Raw genomic sequence first — 23,453 nt, forward strand, 5'->3', positions numbered from 1 at the left:
TTCAATGAATCATTTCAAGATTCAATCAGCATTTTTTGTCCATGCGGAGTTTAAATTTTTGTGGCTTTCCACAGCCATAATTGATTTGTGTACCTTAACTGCATATTCTATCATCCCTTACACCTAAACACGCTGATCTTTCTGAATTTATTTCTAAGCATAATCGTAAAAGTTTAAATATGATCTTTTAAAAATGAAAGATTGTTTTAGTTTGAAGTTTAAATTTCTTAACTTTCTTGCTTGAAAAAATCTTTAAAGTTTGAATACATTCATATCTTCTATTTATCTTTTAGAAGATTACTGTAATGATTTTGTTTAAATTGAACCTAAGGTATAATTGTTATTAAACAATGTCTGTTCAAAAACTTTAGATGGTTGAAAAACTGTTCTTAGTCGTCTTAAATCTCATTTATATGTAAAGATTCAATCATAATTTTTTGTCCATGCGGGGTTTCAATTTTTATGGCTTTCCATAGCCATAATGATTTTTGTACCGTAACTGCATATTCTATCCCTTACACCTAAACACGACCATCACAGAAAACTACATTTTCAAAAATGTAAAAAAAAGTTTTAGCTAAATAAATATATAAATAAAAACACCTTACATTTCCAGAGAGGTGAAGTAGTTCTTTATGCAACGATAAAAAACAATCCAAAAAGCAAATAGTTTAAGTTGTCAAACAAAACACCCCCAGATCCTTCAGAGATAAACTACAGTGTGAACTGAAGCTTCAGGATATAGGGTAACAGACCAGATGAGTCTCGGGGGACAATGTCACAGTAAATCTAGTCCGCGTTCCAGAGTACATCCAGAGTTTTATACTAAATTCATTTAAAAGCATAACCTTAAAAGTTTAAATTAGATATTTATATATATCAATAAAAGTTTTATTAAAATCATATCTTCTATTTATCTTCTTAGAAGACTTATGTATTATTTTTACTAAACAGCGTCTGTTCAAAAACTTTAGATGGTTGAAAAACTGTACTTAGGCGTCTTAGATCTTATTTATAAAAAAATATTTCAAACAGTATTTTGTCCATACAACATGTTGTCAAAGTTTGTCACAATGTTTTGTTGTTGCGTTATTTTTAAGAAATCCGAGGACTCTACATTGCTCTTACTTAGACTAAGTTGTATCATTTGGAAAATCACCACACAATTATATTTTCATCTGTGGGTGGCTGAAGGATTTCCTTGTAGTTTATGAGTCTCTGAGCTGATGTGTTTAAATTATGTGTCGATCTGCCAGATCTCATGTTCTCTATTGATGGGGTCAGTCTCATCATTGATGATAAACAGTTCAGTGTAGATCTTGTTTAGAGAGACCGACTGTGGTGCACTTCCCTCCAAAGTCCTCTCATTCCTTACATTCTGAAGAATTTCTAAAAATCAGGACAAAGTTGGATAGTCATATTATTAACAGGAGCATCACGCTTATGAATGCACAGTGTTCTACAACAAGAGATCTTACCATGTTCGTTTACCGAGGTAGAGTGAGACACCTGAAAAACAAAACAAAAAATACTCATACATAAATATATATATATAACATACACAAACTATTCTTAACTAAGCAACTGTTTCTTAAATTTTCAGACACTCACCACACTGATGTTAACATCACCATATATTGTCTTGTCTACCATGATTGGAGCAAATATTGACCCACCATTCCTCTGGACAATTGTTAAGTTAAGCTGTCCGAATGATGTAGAATTATTATTATGCTCTCGTTGTGGAAGGTTGTTAGGCTGTTGATTTGTCATGTTTCCAGAATGTGCACCATCTGTTAAAAAATTAACAATTAAATACACAACCAAAACCATGTAAAGCTTATTGAAGATTGAGAAACATATTGACTACTAACAAAGTAAATTATAAATCTTTTCCTACATTTGATATTCTTTTTTCTGATTTTTTTCACAATGTACTTGATCCTTTTTAATGCTGTTTTCTCTCCATATTTATTCTGTAGTTCCTCTACTGTGTCTTCCAACCTCCCTGTTGTTCTTCTCCAGCTGTGTTAACCAAAGACAAACAATTAGAAGAATAAAATGTATGTACAATAGCAAAAATAAAGTTGGTCATTAGTTGTTAGGGTTAGATACACCTGCAGACACATTCATACACCTGTTCACCTGTTTTCATTTAGCATACACCAGAGTTCAAACATTCACTTTTTCAAAGGCCAGATTAGCTCATAAATATGGCAACCAAAGCCACATGGACAGTGAACAGATGTACAGCAGGTTAAAACAATAGTCTATGTTAGGACAATAACAATAATACTCTATGTTAGGACAATAGTATGTTCACAGGAGCCGCTGAGAGCGAGTTCCTGCTGACAACGTTCATAAAGTGCGAGATAAGGTGCAAGTAGCTAAACTAAACATTTCAAATTTGACAGAAAAGTTTTGAGAAATGTTAAACAACGAAAAAAATTATCAAGGCAAACTAATCAACTTTTTTCTAATTTCACCATTTTGAACTTAAAATAGGCCTATATAATACATGTGATTTAATGTGAGAGGAGAAGAAACAAATAACAGCCTTTTTCATCATATTAGGCATAAGATTAATAATGAATGTGTACATATTGTGAATTAATTTAATAAACATTTACCTAAAATCCATAGCCTTCAGTAAATTAAGGCTAGACAAGAACAACAAAGTTCCTTTTTAACTCTGCCCCCTGCTCTAGTTAGAACTTTGGAGCGCTTAAAATTGTGGGGCTCAAAAATAAGTGTCATTTGGAACTCTTTTATAGTTATTTTTATCAAAAAATATGTTGATAATGATTAAAAACTTTAGTGCCCTTCGAAGGCACCATTTTAGATAGTTTGGCATGCATGGGATTGTGTGTCCATATGCTAGTGAGAGCGAGCGTCTGGTGCTCAGAAATACATTCTACAATGATATAAAATATATCTTCATTAAATGCCTATTTTGTCTATTCTACTAATGTCTATTCTTTAATCCACACATAAATCGTAAGCGCATAATATCACCTGCTCAAGTACTTCTTGATGAGTTTCTTCTGTATTAAACAGCGAATCTTCTCAGTCAGATCGTCGCAAGATCTCAGGAATCCTCCCACACTGCTCGTGTTCACGCGCTCCATCGCTGCACTTGTGTGTATGACTCCAACGATTCAAACTTCCATAAAGCGCGCCAAAACAGCAGCGCGGAGATGTGACGTCACGTGTCGAGCGGGCGTTCGTAAAAAGCACAAAAATAAATAAATAAATTACATTACCTTCCGTCTTCAGCATCTGATGATTCCCGATATTATAGTTACTTTATTCCTTTATGACTCTGTTTTTCGGTTCAGCATTTAATATCAAATTAGAGGTTATGGTTTTATTGTTTTACACTTCTCAAGCGATTTCTGTTTGCTTTAAACAAGCGACTTTTTATTTAAATTTTTAGATTTGATAGAGTATTTTATATTACAGCGAATTTTGTCCAACTGTTTAATACAGATGTGAATTTGTTTGATCATTTCAATGCTAAAAACTCGAGTTTTTATTAAACCAATGTGCTTCGACATTAAGTAGGCTAATTGTTGAGTATGATCTGAAATATTTAATCTTTTAAATCATGTTTTTTAAAAAAAAATGATTCTAAATATTATTATTATGTATACTATTATAATACTATTTTTATGTGTTGCAACTGCGGTAGCCGTTATGTGCCAAGAAGCTATGACAACATGTCTTCCAATAGCACTTCATCGAGTTTAATTGTACTTGTTCTACTGTTATGCTGCCTATATAATGATATAATGATATAATGATTTACACAACCAAGCAATGAAAAAAGCTTGTCATTTAGACCGTAACTTTGACTTACCTGTCGAGAAGAAAGCAGGCAACTTCAGCATCCCTTTCAAAGTAAATGGTAAATGGACTGCATTTATATAGCACTTTCACAGACCTATGGCCACCAAAGTGCTTTACATAGCCTCACATTCACCCATTCACACACCGACGGCGGTGTCAGCCATGCAAGGCGCCATCCAGCAAAGTCTTTCTCCTTCATTAGCTCTTTCCACCTGTGAAAAGCTATCCCGATATTTACCCTCGTTTTGAATTCGCCGGTCACGTTTCCTTTTAAATAAATGTTTTGCTTTTTGGCGACGAGGATTCCTTCTCCTGTGGCTCTGCATAACTATGATCCTGCATTATATTGTACCGTGCAGTGCAGCCTTTCAAATGTGCCGGGGCAGTATCAACGCCTCCCATAATGTCTAACGGTTAGGATTCCTGGTTTTCACCCAGGCTGCCCGGGTTCGACTCCCGTTATGGGAAGGCAATTTTTTTATATTGCCAACAAAATTCAAGTTATTCAAGTTCATCAATAATCATTTTTAGTTATTCATAGTCTTAGAGGCCTACACGAACTGCAGAAACAAGCAGAAGATATGTAAAAACTCATAAATGCTGTTTCAGTACTGAATCATTTTCACAAATACAATTATACTAAATTCAGAAAATTTCACTATGGAATATTTTACTTTATCTATCATAATTTCAATTTAGTATGTCATCATTTAAACTTTTCATCTCATAATTATGACGCATAGTCATCATTTTAATTTCAACTTTTTAAGTCATAATTTCGACTTTTTGTCATAATTATTACTTAATTCAGAATTACAATCTTTGTCAATTACGCCTTTTTAATGTAATACTTAAAACGTTTTTAAGTCATCATTTGGTAGCAGTTGCTGTTGACTATAGTAGTGTTGCACCTGCATGCCCACTAACTCGCTTGTGAGAGTCAGAGTGTGTAAAGTAAACTCTCATTAGTGTTAGTAGAGTATTAGTGGACTGGTAGGGTTAGAATAAGTTGAGATATAGTTGAGTTACTTATAGTTGAGTTACTTATAGTCAGTAGAATATCTGTTGGGGAGCATCACAATAAAGAGTTAGCAGATATTAAGCACAGTCTATTTTTTCAGATGTTTAAATGACAAAATACCATTTTTTCAACCGAGTGAATCAAGGCCTTCAGAAGTCATAACTTCAGGGGTCAACGGTTTAGGTCAGTTGGCGAAAACACTGCGTGTGTAAAAATCAAATACTGTATTACACTTTTCAAAGGATAATCTAGCTTTAAAGTTAGAATAAAAAGTAAATAAAAACCAGACATATCTTCATACCTGTTGTGTTCTGACACAAGGCCATTAACTTGTTCTTTTTTGTTTTATAAATGTATTTCTACAAATATCAATCTGATGGACTGAATACACGATTAAACAAGATAATCATGCTACCAAATACGTCTGACACAACATTTTTAAGAAAAAACAGTGTTTTAAAATACAACTAAACCATGATAACAGATGATTTTTGACAGTCCTACAGTTTTTGACAGTCCTACATAAATGCATGTTGATTACTGAGTTTCAGGCATAGTGCAATGTTCGAGAAATCTAATATTGGCGTAATCTTTGCGAGGTCTCACTCACAACGCACAACTTTGTGTTGGGCATACCTTTACTAAAATAAAATATTATGGAAGTCATTTTCAAACTGTAATTATACCATATTTTATTTATTAATATTATGGCTTCATGTTGATTTTAAGTTTTTTATTTGTTTGTTATTAACTAATACCTTCATCTTTTAACTAACATCCAGCACAAAATTAAAGAGATGTATGAGCTAAGGATGTTCTCTGACCCCAAATAAACTGCAATGTTCACAATCTACAATATACAGTTAGATATTCTCCTACATAGTATGTGTGTAAATAGTTGTGCTTAAATCTTTGGGTGTATTTTTACACACCATAGTGATGCAAAGTTCCACACCCTATGGACTAACTTTAAAACATCATCTTATTTTTTATCTTTAAGATTCAAAAGACCAAATCCCTAAGAAAAGAGGATTGAAAAGCTCCGTTTATAATAAAAAGTATCCAAATGATGGTTTTGTTACTCCGCTAGATTTAGTCATCTTGTTCAGACGACACTGTTTCACATTTTGTATGTTGGACTGTGTGTGTGTGTGTTTTAGGTGAAGACGTTTCTTTGAGAGCCGTCAACATTCAGTGTTTATATAAATAAATGACCATTAAGAATTTAAGTGAAATTTTAAGAAGAAACTTTCCCTCTATCTACGAATCACACAAAGCGCATGCTGTTTTACACTTAAACTATTACAACAGAATCACATCTGACTATGGCACTGAGAGAGGCATATTCATCAAAGCTTGAGGCTGTTAAACAAAGTTCCACACTTTGGTAAAATTGCACAAAAGTAAATTCTAGAGGTCAACTAGGTTAAAAGTAAATGAGCCATTTAAAACAAATACAGAAAAGCCACTATAGTGATCAGTTTTAGCTTTTGAATGTCTGTAATTGATCTTGTTTTTGTACAGTTTGCAAAAAGTATATAGTCTCCGAGCGTGGTCAAACATGTTCATATAGGAATGTATGAAAAACATGAACAAATATTGCATAAAGAGAATTAAATAACGGTCCTTCTAGTATGAGAGTGTTTAAGACTAAACAAATCATGTTTATTTTAGAACATCTTTCTGCTATGTCTACGAAACATCGACGTGAAAGATGAGTATTGCTGTTTTTTCTGTTACCTACTATTACGCTTCAAACTTGTCTAACTATTACACTTATTTTGTTATTATTACACAGTTATTTTGTGTATGTCGCTAAACAACAGTTAAGCTAATGAATCACAGTTGATACGTGAAAGGAGGGTTGATTCATTTTATTACGTCCCCACCAATACTTTGAGTTTTAGGCATCTGTCTTTTAGGCCCGATCCAGAAAACAGACGTTGTGTTTATGTCTTAATAATTGTTCTTCTTTTTATGATCTTCTTTTTATTCGGCATAATGCTGAATGTTTTAACATATCATAAATTTCAATGGTTAGAAAAATCATCTAACTATTATATCTAACAATCAACAGTTATATGTGAAACAAGCTGAGGCGCATTAGAGTCGGATTCTTGTTTATATTGAACATTGTTATTGAAGCGCATGTTTAACAGCGCTATTATTCTTGGCCTCATCAAAGTTTTCACCGGAGCATACCGACTCTGAAACAAGACTTTGTTTAAAAGATTTTGTTTGCATTTCTTCTGAAACAACCTGTTTTGAAATTGTTTAACAATTTTTAACATCAGCGTAACACTTATCGCATTGCTGGGTGTGATTGTAATGTTTTGTATGGCGTTTTCTTTACACTTTCCCCCGGATATCTGTTTCCTACAGTTAGCTAATGTTAGTGAACTCTAGGTCTTCTCTTTGTATATATACGACAGTATTCACATGAATTGGTTTGATTTGATAAAATGATGGTTTAAACCATCATCTTCACGTGAGACATTTACATTATATTATTATTATACCGTCCTAATTTTTAAATAGCGCTAAAATTTATATTTTATATTTTAACCCTTTATGCGGATATAGAATACCACACAAGGTTCTCTGTTCTCTGGTTCTATGTTTTTAAAAATACAACAAAACACATGTAGGTGTACTATGATTTATCAGAAAATTACCTTTGTTTGAAGAAAAACTTAAATCAGCTGGTGCTTGATAACTATTGAAGTTATTAAACACAGTAATGATGTGTTTAATGCGATATTGATTTTAACTCAATACATTTGAATGCGCTAAAGGTCTATGAACTTTAATATCTTCATAGTCGGTAAAATTAACTTAAAGCCAACTGAATACAGTGTTTAATCAGATTTTGTAACTGGAATGAGTGAAGATAATAAACTTCTCTCTGGTGGCATATGCATAACTTCTCCATGATGCTACTTCTGTTGCATCGTGACTATAATTTACATAGTTATTTATGGCTTTCCTGATGACGACACCCTATTCAACCCCTCCAGTGGGGCGAGGGGGCGGACCCCAATCGTTGTCCTGATAAATATTTCAGGACATTGCACACTCTAGCTCTACTTCTAGCTCTACTAGCCTCGGACTGCTGTGCTACTACATCATCTCATTGATCAAAGGTTGAAGGAAAAAGTTGAAAGTCCTGTTTGCCTGAACCTGACGTAAACTACGCTTCTGACCCCAAAACACAAACTTCCGAGCATTAACGCACAAACCCTGGACGACTGTGCCGCAAGGACTCGCTCAGGAGATTCCGGGAACATTCCAGGAACGAAAAGCATCTTTCATCATCGAATAGTGGACTATTCGAAAAGTTGAAAAAATGGCGACGCAAAAACGGATGGAGAACAAGTATCATCCGGCGTGTGAGTGCGCCACGGGCAAAGAGTGTCCTTTAAGAGCTACGCTAGACTCTATGTTTAAAGATCATTTTAGAGGTCAGATGGTTGGCTTGATGCACAGGATCATCGATGCTGCGTGTGGTATGAAAAACGATTGTGCGCAGGATACCAAACGTGTGACACATCTCAAAAATGAAATGGATGTCGTAAGAGGCTTGACAAAGCCATGGCCTGATGTAACACCCATGTTTTTTAACGGCAAAGAGCCGAACGGCGTAATCCTCAAACAAGTTCTGGATGTGCTGCGTGAATGTTGTGACGAATTCGAAATCACAGAGATACTCGCTATATGGACTTTTGTAACAGATCTCTGCATGTCACTGGTGTCAAAAAATGCAAAATCTGACGTTGGTGAAATAGTTGAAAGTCTGGTCAACTATACCCTAGAGCAAAACATGATAGCCTGCAGAGATTTTCTATTCTGGTTAGACCATCTGTAAACGTCGTTTTACTTTATGTACTGCCGATCTATCATTTTCTTCACTACTTCAATGTATACTCGAAAGTATAATGTTGAAATAAAAAAAATCTGGTTAAAAAATGTCTGAGCTCATAATAATAGTATTATAATAGTATACATGATAATATTTAGAATAATAATATTTAGAATAATTAAAAATACTACATGATTTAAAAGATTAAATATTTAAATATTTGATTTCTGCATTTAAATGACTGTATTCCCGAGGTGGCAACCATTTCCAAGATGTGAATACCTGAAATTGTGTGGTGATTTTTCAATTTTTGAAATTGTGGTGTTTGATTTTGTTTTTAGCATCGGTTCCTGCATCATAGAGGGTATTTAATAAGTTTAATAAGATTATGTGTTCTGTCATGGACGACTAGACACTAGTCATGGGATGTCCAGCAGAGAGAAGGGCTTGAGTGGACACACCCTGTGGTCACATTTTTACCCGCCACAGCAAACCTCCTGTCATCCTCTCACTCTGCCTTTTCCCCCGCTTCGCAACGTAGCCATCTTACAGCTTTCCAACCCTGCGACAGCCGTAACATCAACCGCCACGGCATCTTTTTCAAGCCAAATGGAGGAGCAGGTGGGTTACTTAAACACGGCATTCAGCAACCTGGCCCTCTCCAGCCCCATTTCCTCCCGTGGAGTTGAGGATATGTCTCACCAGCGACCTCCGACTTGTCACAATCCTGGCATGCGTCGGGAACTGGAACGCCTTGACACCTTTCAGAATTGGACTCTTGCTACATTAGCTCCAGCTGAGCTTGCCAAAAGTGGTTTCTACTACGTTGGCCAGGGCGACAGAGTGGCTTGCTTCAGTTGTGGAGGCCAGCTTAGCAACTGGGAACCGGGAGATCGGGCAGCATCAGAGCACCAGAGGCATTACCCCAACTGCCGCTTTGTTCAAGGTGACCGTGCAGATAATGTACCTTTATCTGGTGGCGGCCTTTCCAATGGATCGGCAATGCAACAGTGTGAAGAAAGGTTGCTCACATTTGTCAACTGGCCCTCAAGAATAACTGTTCGACCAGACCAATTGGCTAAGGCTGGTTTTTACTATGTTGGTCGTAATGATGACGTGAAGTGCTTTTGTTGTGATGGTGGACTCAGATGTTGGGAGTCTGGTGATGATCCATGGAGAGAACATGCTAAGTGGTTTCCAAGATGTGAATACCTGTTGCAAGAAAAGGGCCAAGAGTTTGTTCATCAGATTCAAGCAAGATTTCCAAGACTATTTGAACAGCTATTGACTAATGGAGACAGCGACTCAAGAGAATTTGTTGATCCAGCTGCTGTACACCTGGGTCCTGGAGAAGATGCAGTGATGATGAACAATCCTGTGGTGAAGCAAACCGTTCAAAGCAAAATTCTCGCAAGTGGAGAAAATTACAAAACCGTTCAAGAATTTGTGTCTGATTTACTACGTGCGGAAGATGAGAAGAGAGAGGAGGAGCGAGAAAGTAAGTTTCTTACTTTTCTTAAGAAACATCATCTTGCCGTGTCACAGCGGCTAAAAAGTGTGCAGTGCTTAATGGACCATCTTCTAGAGGAGAACGTCATCTCACAGAAAGAGTATGACATTATTCGTAACTACACTACAGTCAAGCAGCAGACAGGGCAGCTCATTGAGTTAGTCCTGTCGAAAGGAAATGCAGCAGCAGAGGTCTTCCGCAACTGGATCAAGAAGAATGATGTCTGCCTGCTGAGAGAACTGATGGCCCAGACAAATGAAGCTGCATCACCGAGTCAAGATCTTTCAGACTTGCCTATGGAGGAACAGTTAAGAAGACTTCAAGAGGAGCGCACATGCAAAGTTTGCATGGATAAGGAAGTGAACATTGTCTTCATCCCCTGTGGTCACCTAGTTGTGTGCAAAGAATGTGCGCCTTCTCTACGCAAGTGCCCCATATGTAGAGGCTTGGTCAAAGGCGCTGTCCGTACTTTCCTATCATAAAGTTTTCCTATCATTTGGATTTGCAAATTTACATTTAACTCGATGATACAACTTAGTCTAAATAAGAGCAACGTAGAGTCCTCGGATTTCTTCAAAATAACGCAACAACAAAACATTGTGACAAACTTTGACAACATGTTGTATGGACAAAATACTGTTTGAAATATTTTTGTATAAATAAGATCTAAGACGCCTAAGTACAGTTTTTCAACCATCTAAAGTTTTTGAACAGACGCTGTTTAGTAAAAATAATACATAAGTCTTCTAAGAAGATAAATAAGATATGATTTTAATAAAACTTTTATTGACATATATAAATATCTAATTTAAACTTTTAAGGTTATGCTTTTAAATGAATTTAGTATAAAACTCTGGATGTACTCTGGAACGCGGACTAGATTTACTGTGACATTGTCCCCCGAGACTCATCTGGTCTGTTACCCTATATCCTGAAGCTTCAGTTCACACTGTAGTTTATCTCTGAAGGATCTGGGGGTGTTTTGTTTGACAACTTAAACTATTTGCTTTTTGGATTGTTTTTTATCGTTGCATAAAGAACTACTTCACCTCTCTGGAAATGTAAGGTGTTTTTATTTATATATTTATTTAGCTAAAACTTTTTTTTACATTTTTGAAAATGTAGTTTTCTGTGATGGTCGTGTTTAGGTGTAAGGGATAGAATATGCAGTTACGGTACAAAAATCATTATGGCTGTGGAAAGCCACAAAAATTGAAACTCCGCATGGACAAAAAATGCTGATTGAATCTTGAAATGATTCATTGAATGATTGAATTGAAATGAGATTTAAGACGACTAAGTACGGTTTTTTAACCATCTAAAGTTTTTGAACAGACATTGTTTAATTAATAACAATAATACTTTAGGTCACAGTAATCTTCTAAAAGATAAATAGAAGATGTGTATGTATTCAAACTTTAAAGATTTTATTTAAACAATCTTTCATTTTTAAAAGATATCATTTAAACTTGTAAGATTATACTTTGAAATAAATTAAGCACCTGATATCCTGATTGCTGAATTTGCAGTTACGGTACAAAAATCATAATGGCTATGGAAAGCCATAAAAATTGAAACCCCGCATGGACAAAAATTATGATTGAATCTTTTCATATAAATGAGATTTAAGACGACTAAGTACAGTTTTTCAACCGTCTAAAGTTTTTGAACAAACATTGTTTAATAACAATTATACCTTAGGTTCAATTTAAACAAAATCATTACAGTAATCTTCTAAAAGATAAATAGAAGATATGAATGTATTCAAACTTTAAAGATTTTTTCAAGCAAGAAAGTTAAGAAATTTAAACTTCAAACTAAAACAATCTTTCATTTTTAAAAGATCATATTTAAACTTTTACGATTATGCTTTGAAATAAATTGAGAAAAATCAGCGTGTTTAGGTGTAAGGGATGATAGACTATGCAGTTACGGTACAAAAATCATTATGGCTGTGGAAAGCCACAAAAATTGAGACTCCGCATGGACAAAAAATGCTGATTGAATCTTGAAATGATTCATTGAATGATTGAATTGAAATGAGATTTAAGACGACTAAGTATGGTTTTTCGTACTAAACAACAGACATTGTTTAGTAACAATAATACTTTAGGTCACAGTAATCTTCTAAAAGATAAATAGAAGATGTGTATGTATTCAAACTTTAAAGATTTTATTTAAACAGTCTTTTGTTTTTAAAATATATCATTTAAACTTTATTATACTTCTTATAAATAAACTCAGCACCTGATATCCTGATCACTGAATTTGTGTGACTCTCTGACACACACACACACACACACATACACACACACACACACACAGAGAGAGAGAGAGAGAGAGAGAGAGAGAGAGAGAGAGAGAGAGACGCTATGACTCCCTATGTTTTGAGACAGTGTGAGGTCATTCAGGAATGACTATATGAATTCAGTAAACAAGTTGTGTAAAACAATTTTGAACCCATTCATATACTTGTTTAACTATATAAACATTTAACTGATTGCAATTTTTGTGACTCTCATTTTATTCAATCTTTTGGTGTGAGGTTTTGGTAAGATATATTTTATAAGCATTTCATTTATATTCTTTTAAAAGAACCGAATGGTTTTTCAACGTTTGTGTGAGATAAACTTCCACAGTTTTTCAACCTTAGTTGAATTAGCATGAAAACAGTATGTTTTTTTCAACTTTAGTTAAATGAGCAAGATCATTATTTTAAAGGATAGAATGTTTTTGTACGACATTGTTTAATCACAGTGTCTGAACAGCACGTTTCAGATGTCAGAGCTCAAAAGGGTGGCAGGGGGAATCCCGTGACACACACACACACACACAGAGAGAGAGAGAGACACGCGCACGCGGCCCACACAGACGGTGCTTTGAGAGACTTATTGCAATTGTTTTTGTGACTCCATTTTATTTAAACTTTTTGAGTGAGGTTTTAGTAAGATCTTTATTTTAAATTATTTATAATAATTTATATTCTTTTAAAAGAACTGAATGGTTTTTCAACATTTGTGTGTGAGATAAACTTCCACAGTTTTCCCCTTATCAGTTTCACAGTACAGCCCGGATACGCTCAGGAATATGTAGGGAGGATCGTGTGTGTGATACCAACTTCAAAAACACACACTAACTGTCATGTTCAAAAGGCTTCAAACAATTAAAACTAGCTGTCATATAGCCATGACGTATTATTTAATCACAGTGTCTTCAAACGATCAAAAGGCTTCAAAAACACTAACTGTCATGTTCAAAAGGCATCAAACTAGCTGTCAGATACCATGACATATTGTTATAACACTTTCTGTCAATATCAAAAGACTTCAAAAGACATCAAAAGTCAAAACTAGCTGTCAAAACATGATCAAAAGCTGTCAAACTGTCAATCAAAAGTCAAAACTAGCTGTCAAAACATGATTAAAAGTCATACTAACTGTCAACCTGTCAATCAAAAGTCAAAACTAGCTGTCAAACTGTCAATCAAAAGTCAAAAGGGGCGGGACACATGTCACCGGAAGGGGCGGGACACCGGAGGGGGCGGGACACCGGAAGGGGCGGGACATGTCACCGGAAGGGGCGGGACCTGTCACCGGAAGGGGCGGGGCACCTGTCAATCAATCATTTTTTGACAGGTGGTCCGTCATATCAACTACTTTGGTGGAAACTAAACTGAAACATAGCTGGCTAGCCACCTAAACCGGCTTCATGGTACAGGCCCCTGGTGTTTTGTTGTAAAGTCATTTTTGTCTCACTATGTGTTAAACACATAGACTGTAAAAAATATGGACAAAGCGTCTGTGACGTCACCCATAGACTTTCTGAAGAACGGGTTTGAAGCCGTTTATGGGGGGTATGGGCGGCGCCATCTTGGAAAATCTTGGGAAACCCTAACCCCGCCCACCTTCTAACGCAGCGCGCGTCACTCAGCTCGCTCTGCTACTCCGGTTATCTCTGTGTATATTTTAGGCAACGAAATATGTTATAAAACACCACACTAACTCTTTTCGTTTTCATTTAAAGAAATCTTAAACATTATAGCCACACAAATGTGGTTCAGGCAACACGTATTGATTATATTCACTGCACATAACGTTTGCCTATTTATAACAAAACGAAATATAAAACACAAACCTGCCTCTTTTCGTTTTAAATATAATATAAAAATATTAAACATTTTAATATGGTCCAGGCAATATGTGCATTTGTACTAAACAACAGATGTTGCAGTAAACAACATTACAGATCATATCCGTTGTATTAAAATTTAAAATGACAAAACTCAACCCAGTCTCTTTTTGTTAAATTTCAGTTTTATCAATATTAGCTATTATAAAAGTATAAGTAAAAGGTAAAGTTACAAGAAGCTATACAAATAAAGCAAACAATTCAGTCAAACATAAAAAGTCAGCGCTCGATCTAGTCTAACCATACAACAGTAAAGTTAAATAGCTTATAAAGTTATGAAACTTCCCCTCAGCCAAAACGATTGCCCAGGGAACAAATTATAGATTTACGTTACGAGACCAAAAATCGCCCGTTAGATATACACAAGACGAATTATATCTCATGTTTAACCACTAGACGCCAGAGTCAGCGGCAAAAGAACGTCTAGCCGAGGAAAGGCTGCTCCAGGCGGGGTACATCGCGCTGAGCGCCCGGTCATCGCTGGATCTCACAACTGGATACAATTTTTCATAAATCTTTATAAATAAACCACATATTTGAGCTTTAAACAACTACATTCTCGCCTGAAAAACTCTTAAAACTATATTTCATGATGCAGAAACAGTAGTATTATATGTCAACTGTATTAAAAAATGGCGCTTCTTATGTTGTCATTCTACGTGGCGCTGCCTTGTCAGCTGTCAATCAAGCTGTCAATCAAAGTTAACCACGCCCTTATTGTCATACATTTTATATCTAAATACGATCTAAACTAACGAGTTAGAAGAAAATTCACAGCCCTCATGGTTGTCGGGCACTCGGAACCTATCGAAAAATACAATAAAAGTCCATGGGACCAACCTGTAAAAACATGAATTTATGCTGTGAAAACGGACATTTTAACATGGGGGCTATGGACATTTGCTCCCTTTTGGGACCTTCCCCTAGCGGATTTTCGATGTATTGCAGTTTTTCGCACTTCCGGGTAGGCTTCATTTTTCAGATCAGAATGTTGCCGCTTGGTTAAACACTATTATCTTATAATGAAATGATTAAAACTATAATTCTTAGTTTGTACTGTGATATTTTACAGTACCTTTTTGTATTTTTTGTTCATATATTTTAGTTTTATAAACACATTTGGTCAGCAATTAGGGTATTGAGAGCGCTACACAAAAGCTTTAGAGCAACAGGAGAGTTTTGTTAGTTTCCCGTTTATTCAGCGATATCAGATTCAGTCTGATATATTTAATATGAGTCGGACGCTTCCCATATGTGAAATCTTCTACAAACACAGATGCTGGAGGCAAGACACAAAGGCATGGTAACAAATTAGAAAAGCTTTATTGATTAATTTGCACTTTTATCAAAGTTATATCAAAAGTAGAAGAAGAAGAATTAAGCTATCTAATGAAAGAAGTAGAGCAATTCTGGATGGAAACTCCTTAGCAGTTAAATGGTAAATATAGTAATATGAAAATGGAAAAGTACATTACAAATTTAATTAAAAGAGAGTAAAATGAATATAAGTGAAAATTGCATGCAATATACTGCCTGTATATATCTGGAATGCATTTTTGTATATAATGCCTCTTTAACTCGATTCAAGGCAAGACACTCGTTCACTGGTCTTGAGATTTTGTTCTATTTAGCTTTTTTATTAAACTTTATACATTTCTATTGTAGATTTCAGGTGTCTTGCCTTAAACTGATGTTACACTACACATCCTCAGAGTCCAGGGAACAGGTAGAGTTTCTTGGAAAGGGACGTCCTGTCAATACACGGCATTAGTTTAGCAAATTCATCCTTTCTAATCTCTAAATGCTTGAATCGTGGATCTTTCTCCATGCGTAAGGTGACCTATAATAAAAAAAGATCACATGTGAATGTGACAAGAAGCAAACTCCTGTATGTATTTTAGCTGAGCAAAGCACAAGAGATTATTTTACTTTTGGGCTGAAATAAAGCAAACCAATTTAAATGGGATTTTCAACATTTACCTTCGTGAACAAATCTTTAATTTCATCAACATGAGCCTGTTTACAGAACACCTCCATGATGTAACAGATAAAATAACTTCCTTCGACACGATCCCTGTATGCACTGATACCTGTGGAGAAAAGCCATTGGTAGGTTGAAGAACTTCACAAAGCAACCCAAACATGAACAGACTGCTTCAAGTGTGAATCAACATTAAAGTAACTTTTTTTTTTTTAAAGGACAACAGTTGCTTTATTTTTGAATATGAACAAAATGAACAGTGTGTAGAATGATCTACAAATCAGTTTCAGAAATCAGTGTTTTCTGAGCACTTACCAGGGAGGCAGGACTTAAAGCAGATGAAGTCTTTCTCTATGTGCACAGCGGAGTCTGATTGTATATCCACACCTCCTGGGTGTTCTGGACAGAGAAACGGTTAATAATATGGATGATAATATTACAGTAAATCCAGGAAAAATATGAATACAGAGTACAAAGAGAAACAGAAATATGATAATGTCGTACCTCCTCTGCAAGCTTGAATCAGAATAACCTTTGGTTTATCATTCAGAGCATGATTCTTTAAGCTCAGACTGGAGAAGATGTCGTCAACAATGAAGAAATCATTGGGGTTTTTACTCTCATGGTAGTTGACCCCTAAAATGGCATCTTTATTTAGGAATCGGTCCTCATATTTGACACCTTTGTCTTCTTTATTTTGGATTATGTCCCCGTGAGACATCAGGACCACAAAGGTGCTGTCCGAGTCTTCATGTTCAGGATGTGCAGCGAAGTCCTTGACTCTAGTAGATATTTCCTGTCAATAAAAACGTCTTTTTTTTTCTTTTCTTTTTCAGAAATGCAGAGTATATAATGCATTGTAAAATATTTGTTCACATCTCTATATCCACATCAGAAGTCCACTAGCTCTATACGCACTTGCCCAGTTAGATCTCTGTATTTCTCAACTCTGTAACCCAAAGCTGTCAGCAGCCACTCCATGTTCTCCTCGTCTCTCTCTGCTCCAGCCCTGTACTGTAAGTGCTTGAACTGTATGTTGGTGATCAGCAGAGCTAAACGTTTCCTCTGAGACTTGTCCATTGGGATATAAACCTGTGAGAAAACATCAGTATTAGCAGAATTATAACATTAATAGAGTCACCTGAACTGAAACTAAATAAGGAGTGATTATAAATGCATTGTGTGAATAGATGATTCAACAATATAAAATTCATAATCATAAAACGTTATTTAGATTTAGAGGCCATAAATTAATGTTTTCCCATATTGTTGTTGATATCATGAGAGAAAAAGAATATTAAATACAGAAATGGCCATAATAAATAAATAGAGTATGTTTAACAACGTAATTTTTCATAATATATCATAAGCTTGAAAACTCAATGTTCAAATTAACATTGGCTATTAACTGATATTTGACATATCTCTGGTATTAAAACAAGATTAATGTGTCCAGCATCTGGAGGGCCACAGTCCATCAGCGTTCAGATCCTCTCAGAGACATTCAGTCTTTGTTAATTTCACTATCATGGACTTGAATTTCATAATTTCCTGTGTTCTTTGTTCATGTTTCTCTCTTTCATTTGTTGCTATGGTAACTCATTTAATCATCGCACCTGCTTGTCGTTTTAGTTCATTATCTGTATATATAAGCTCCTCATTTCTCTAGTTGTTGGTTATAATTTGTGTTTGGAGTTTGTACTAGAACACACTGTTACCTGTGGATGATGAGATTGTTTGATTCAATACTTTTATTTTGAATTAATCTTCATCTGACCTTCTTCTGTGGACTTTATTCACTGCTATTGTGACAGTTCCTGCCTGAAATCCTCATTAATCCTGAACTCTTGCTGCTTCAGATGCTGGATGGACTTAAACTCTGCAGGACGGCGGACCTACAAAAGCTGGACTAGCAATCCCTGAATGCACTGCTTTCACAAAAGTATAGAAACAGATACTTGCATTATTTCTGTTTTCTCTGAGAATTCTGTCCTTAAACTCTTGGCTGCTTTGGATAATAGTGTCTGCTCTCTTCCAGTCGGACTGGATGGGCTGATCCTCCACAGACACTGAAGCATTTCTTCTGTCCTCCGGCTCAGACCGCTGAACTGAAGTCAGGAAAACACACATCACAATATATCAACAGAAGAACATTCTCTACATCTGTCTGCAGCTACAGCTGTTTATGAATGAAAGTATACAGCATTAAGACTTTGAAGAGACACTTTCAAGGTCCTTGTTTTCAGGTCATAAACCTTATTTTTCTTTTTTTTCTTTTTTTTTTTTACTTTACATAAATATCAACCCATCTTATACATATCTTAATACTGCCATTTTACTGTACAATACAATATAATGACACTGAATCACACCCTATTTTTCAACCTAATTTTCTGTTTGATCTATTGCACAATATTCACATGGTTATTTTATTGTATTATAATCATAAACACATTTTTATATACAAACGTTTTAAAATAACTGTACAATTTCATGTATATTTCTCTTTATTTTTTTAAAGTGATGACTACTGCTCAATCTTAATAAATTGTTATTCTTTACCTTCCTGAAGTTTCGACTCAAGGGTCTTTGCTAGATGATTTTGGTTGATTTTGCGCAGCGTTTGTACTGTGATCTTCCCAGCCTCATCACTGTACTTATCTACCATGCGATCCACAACACCTCTCCGATGAGCATTCTCAAGGTCTGCTTTAGGAATAGGGTCGATGCCTGGTACCAGACCTTTACACAGGTTCCATTTAAAGTTTTCGAAGTCATCATTACCAAGATTGTTAAGTGCATCAATCATCTGTGTTATAACGTCCATTTTGTGTTACTAGGAGAAAAAGGCAAAGAAATAAAAGTCTTTATTGGATACAAACACACTGAAAATAAAAAGAACATTTCCAGACTGTTCTCATTTATCTCCAAAAAAAAACACCCAAATGGGAACTTTAGGGGAAAGTTCAGTGTTATTTGCAGTGTTCTGGTGCGGGGTAAAAAATAAATAAAAATGTAATCATTTTTCATGCTTAAAATCAGTGTGTGTGTGACCACACCATCACTATGTCGTCAAAGCTGTCGCAACACTGAAAAATCGAATTAGTTAGACTTTAAAAATCATGCAAACCGATTGCCAAGTAAAGTGAAATAGGAATAGTATGTTGAACTGACAAAAGCTTAGTTTGTGTACTGTAGTTCACTTACACAAAAGTTCTAGTTACTAAAAAAGAACTGAGAGAACTTGATAATTTACTTTAAATAAAATGTAACTGTAATCATATGCTTCATTATACAGTATATGCTTATATATATATAGGTGTATATGTGAATATATATATATATATATATATATATATATATATATATATATATATATATATGTGGCTTGTATATACCTGTATGTATTGTCTTTCTAAAAGAAAAAAGAAAAATTTGATCACAAAAAAAATAAAAAAATAATTGTTGTGTTTTGCATGCTGAAAGTCTGTGTGACTCGAGCATGATCAACTATACAAGATATTGTCACAAATATAGAGGGATTATAACAACACAATTAAAAGTTTCACAAGGTTTATGACGGAAGTGTTGTCAACACAATTTTAGAACATCAGTATCTTACATAAAATATAGGCTAGTTATGTTATTTTATCTATCATTCATACACACACACACACACACACACACACACACACACACACACACTACCGGTCAATATTTAGATTGGTAAGATTTTTAATGCTTTTATATCTTCTGCTCACCAAGGCTGCATTTATTTGATTAAATATACAAACAAAAATAGTCATATTGTGAAATATTATTACAATTTAAAACCGCTGTTTTCTATGTAAATATACAGTAAAGTGTAATTTATTCCTGTGATCAAAGCTGAATTTTCAGCAACATTACTCCAGTCCACAATTTCTCCCCTCACAACTGTATTCTCTGGAACAATACATATACAGTATACTACACAAAAACAAAACACTCTTTCTGAATAATTGGTTTATAAGTAATCTGAATACAGTAAACAATCTGCTAAATACAAAAAATGAATTTTATTCTTATGAGCACTTCATGGAAAAACATGGTATTGATACATCTCAAGAAGAATTCGAAATGGTGATTGAGTCTATTCCTGTTAGTGGTGTTTCTTTAGCGCAGAGCATACAGACAGATACTTCTCTATCTGTAACAGTCGGTTCTCCTGCTATTTCTGGCATTCCACTTACAGATAAGAGATGTAACAATACTTTTATTAGAAACATACTTGATCCTGCCAGTACTCCTATATGTAAACACCGATGGACTTTACTGGACAAGAAATTATGGAACATGATCTTCCTGCTACCTCATCAGTATATCATTGTAAATAAAATCAAAGAAGTTTTATTCAAAATTGTTCACAGGTATTACCCTTCAAAAGCAAACATCTGTACTTTTTTTCCAACTGTGTGTAACATTTGTACATTCTGTGGCTGTGAAGGAGAAACCATTGAGCATGTTTTTGTTGATTTTCCCCTTGTAGCTTCCTTTTGGTCCCATTTACAAAGATTTATTTCCCAAAAGATAAAAAAGAATATTTCTCTAAGCAAATTTCAAATACTTCTTATAGTCACTGAGCCATATTTATCAGCCAATGAAAAATATGTAACTAAATATTATCTGCACAAAATTAAACAAAACAATCAAATTATTTCATTATTTTAACTTTAATGCATAAGCAGACCCCTAAGTGTTTTTCATTTATGTATCTATGTGTTTTGTTATTTTATTTCTATTTTATTTCGGATCTTTTCATGTCTCTTATTTTGTTCACCTTGTTAAGATCAGATATATGAAGCTGTATATTGATTCAATTTCGTATACATGTTAAAATTGTACTTTGACAAAATGTTAATAAAATTTGCAAAAAAAAAAAAAAAAAAACATTACTCCAGTCTTCAGTGTCACGTGATCCTTCAGAAATCATTCAAATATGATGATTGATGCTCAAGAAACATTTATGATTATTATCAATGTTTTTTACACATTTATTTTATGATGCTATGATGAATAGAAAGTTCAAAACGAGGTAACTGAGTAAGGTGTGTGAACTTTGATCAAAGCAAAACGATCCCGTGCTCGCCAGAAACAAGGATACGTGGCACAAAATAGTGAAACACCCACACAGTGCATACTATCCACCCTATCTGCCCTAAATAGTATTGACAATTACTAATGTCACATACTATTTAGGATGGATAGTATGCACATTGGGACGCAGGGCCAGTCTTTTGATTAACCTATTAATGAGGACGAATTCAAATATCACGACAGAAGAACGCGAGTGACATAAATAGGATTTACAGACTAATTGTTGCAGACTTGCACTAAGTTACTTCTAATAAACTACAGGATCTTGTTCGTCAGAACATTCCCTCTCAGAAAAAAAAAAGAAAAAAAGAAAAGGTACAAAAACTGTACCTAAAGGGACCGACTGTCTCCTTTAAAAAGGTTCTTCTAAATTAGGTACAAACGTGTACACTGCTACAATACGGAAGTATGTTTACATACGGAAACCCTAAGGCCATATGGACATGGTGGTGGAAAATTATTCGACAATTATGTTGTATTCTTTCGCAAAAAACTGTTGCGTTACTTCACTCGCAAAACTTTTGTGTTCTTTGCCAGAGAAAGCTAAGTTTCCCGGGGGAAACGCAATTATCCGAATTTTCTCCCTCGTTCCAGCTCACATATTTGTTCTTCACCGTGTCCTTTTAGTGGCTTCGTGGCAAAAAATAAAATAAATAATAATAATAATAATAATAAACAAAAACAATAAACTTAAAGCAGATATTGGAATTGGTTAAAGTGAATTATAGGATGTTCTACTCACGTCTCTGGTGATCGGGGTTTCGTCCGTCTTTGTGCTTTAGTTTAGGAGTTTCGTGTAGAGTTCGTCTTTGAGCTTTAGTTCAGGAGTTTCGTGTCTCTGTGTTTGAGCTTTATAGTTTAGGAGTTTTACTTTCTCTTTGACTCTGTCCGTCCCTCATCTGAGCGCGCGAACCACTAAGCAATAAAGCACTCGAGTACTAGTGTAAAACGATTTGAGATGATCCTCTTCACGTTTGATCGAAGAACAGAAGGAAATGTGGTCACACACTTTTTATACATAATCTCCTTTTTGTGTTTCTGAGGTTATTCCTGGTTAATGCAGTTGCTTTAACTCTCTAACATACCTCGTTTTTAAAATCACACTAGTGTACACCTGTCAAATCTGGCCGAAAACTATAGATTTTTATATAAATGTCTAAGCTACTTTTATCTCTATTTTAAAAATAACTTTTTAAAAAAGCATCAATAGCTATATTACTGTAACAATTGCAATAATACCATGTTATAAAATGTGAACATGGGTTATAAATATTTTCATGTGTAAATTATGGACAAGATAAAGATAGTATTTTTTACGTATTGTATATGCATATTATAAAATATATACATACATATAGGGGCCATTCTACAGAATTGGTGCAAACTGCTGTCCCTCATCCAAAAAACACATTTGAAAAGCATTTAATTATTAAAATCTTAGATGTTTACTAAGATCCTTCAATTATCTATTGAAACCCACAATAATATTTAAGATATCAGTAAGCTTTATATATATAAAATCATCATTTATGGGCTACTTTCAATTAGGAGGTGGCTGTCCCAAACCCTAACCCATAAATTTCAACTTGTGAAAATGATATTGAAAAATATTTTGCAAATTTTTCCATTCTTGTTTTAAAAAAAAAAAAAAAAAAAAAAAAATATATATATATATATATATATATATATATATATATATATATATATAATTTTTTTTTTTTTATGAAGTAAAAAAAATATATATATATATATATATATATTTTTTTAATTATGAAACTTTATATAAAAAAAAGGTGTCCTGCATTTTCATGTCACTACCAAAACAGTGAATGTTGTAGTCCATTGGCTGAGACTGATTTTAACCACACCCCTACATTTTTGATCAGGAAATATTCCTGTGTCCCTCTCT

The 23,453-nt window shown here is 34.6% G+C and overlaps 1 protein-coding gene and 1 long non-coding RNA gene across 2 annotated transcripts; both read right to left on the bottom strand.

Moving 5' to 3' along the window:
* Positions 1 to 963: 963 nt before the first annotated feature.
* LOC309493947 lies at positions 964 to 2,235 on the bottom strand. The gene is made up of 3 exons (XR_014204124.1): positions 1,612 to 2,235; positions 1,479 to 1,509; positions 964 to 1,389 (listed from the first exon to the last, which is right to left on the bottom strand). It is a non-coding gene; the product is annotated as an uncharacterized lncRNA (long non-coding RNA).
* Positions 2,236 to 15,731: 13,496 nt separating this feature from the next.
* On the bottom strand, positions 15,732 to 22,509 carry LOC309493744 (caspase b-like). The gene is made up of 8 exons (XM_082162970.1): positions 22,287 to 22,509; positions 18,971 to 19,244; positions 18,371 to 18,516; positions 17,327 to 17,500; positions 16,913 to 17,204; positions 16,724 to 16,807; positions 16,408 to 16,517; positions 15,732 to 16,267 (listed from the first exon to the last, which is right to left on the bottom strand). The coding sequence occupies exons 2-8, from the start codon at positions 19,233 to 19,235 to the stop codon at positions 16,136 to 16,138; spliced, it is 1,203 nt and encodes a 400-aa protein (XP_082019096.1). The 5' UTR covers positions 19,236 to 19,244; positions 22,287 to 22,509; the 3' UTR covers positions 15,732 to 16,135.
* Positions 22,510 to 23,453: the final 944 nt, after the last annotated feature.

This window comes from Leuciscus leuciscus (genome assembly GCF_965113295.1).
Source record: "Leuciscus leuciscus genome assembly, chromosome: 3".
NCBI lineage: Eukaryota > Metazoa > Chordata > Actinopteri > Cypriniformes > Leuciscidae > Leuciscus > Leuciscus leuciscus.

What these genes read in the sequence shown, in the direction of transcription:
- LOC309493744 (XM_082162970.1), bottom strand. Translation starts at nt 19,235, where the DNA reads ATGGACGTTATAACACAGATGATTGATGCACTTAACAATCTTGGTAAT. An exon ending in TCAGAGAAAACAGAAATAAT is followed by an intron (nt 17,501 to 18,370) that starts GCAAGTATCTGT and finishes GTTTTCTCACAG; the next exon opens with GTTTATATCCCAATGGACAA. An exon ending in ACAGAGATCTAACTGGGCAA is followed by an intron (nt 17,205 to 17,326) that starts GTGCGTATAGAG and finishes TTTTATTGACAG; the next exon opens with GAAATATCTACTAGAGTCAA.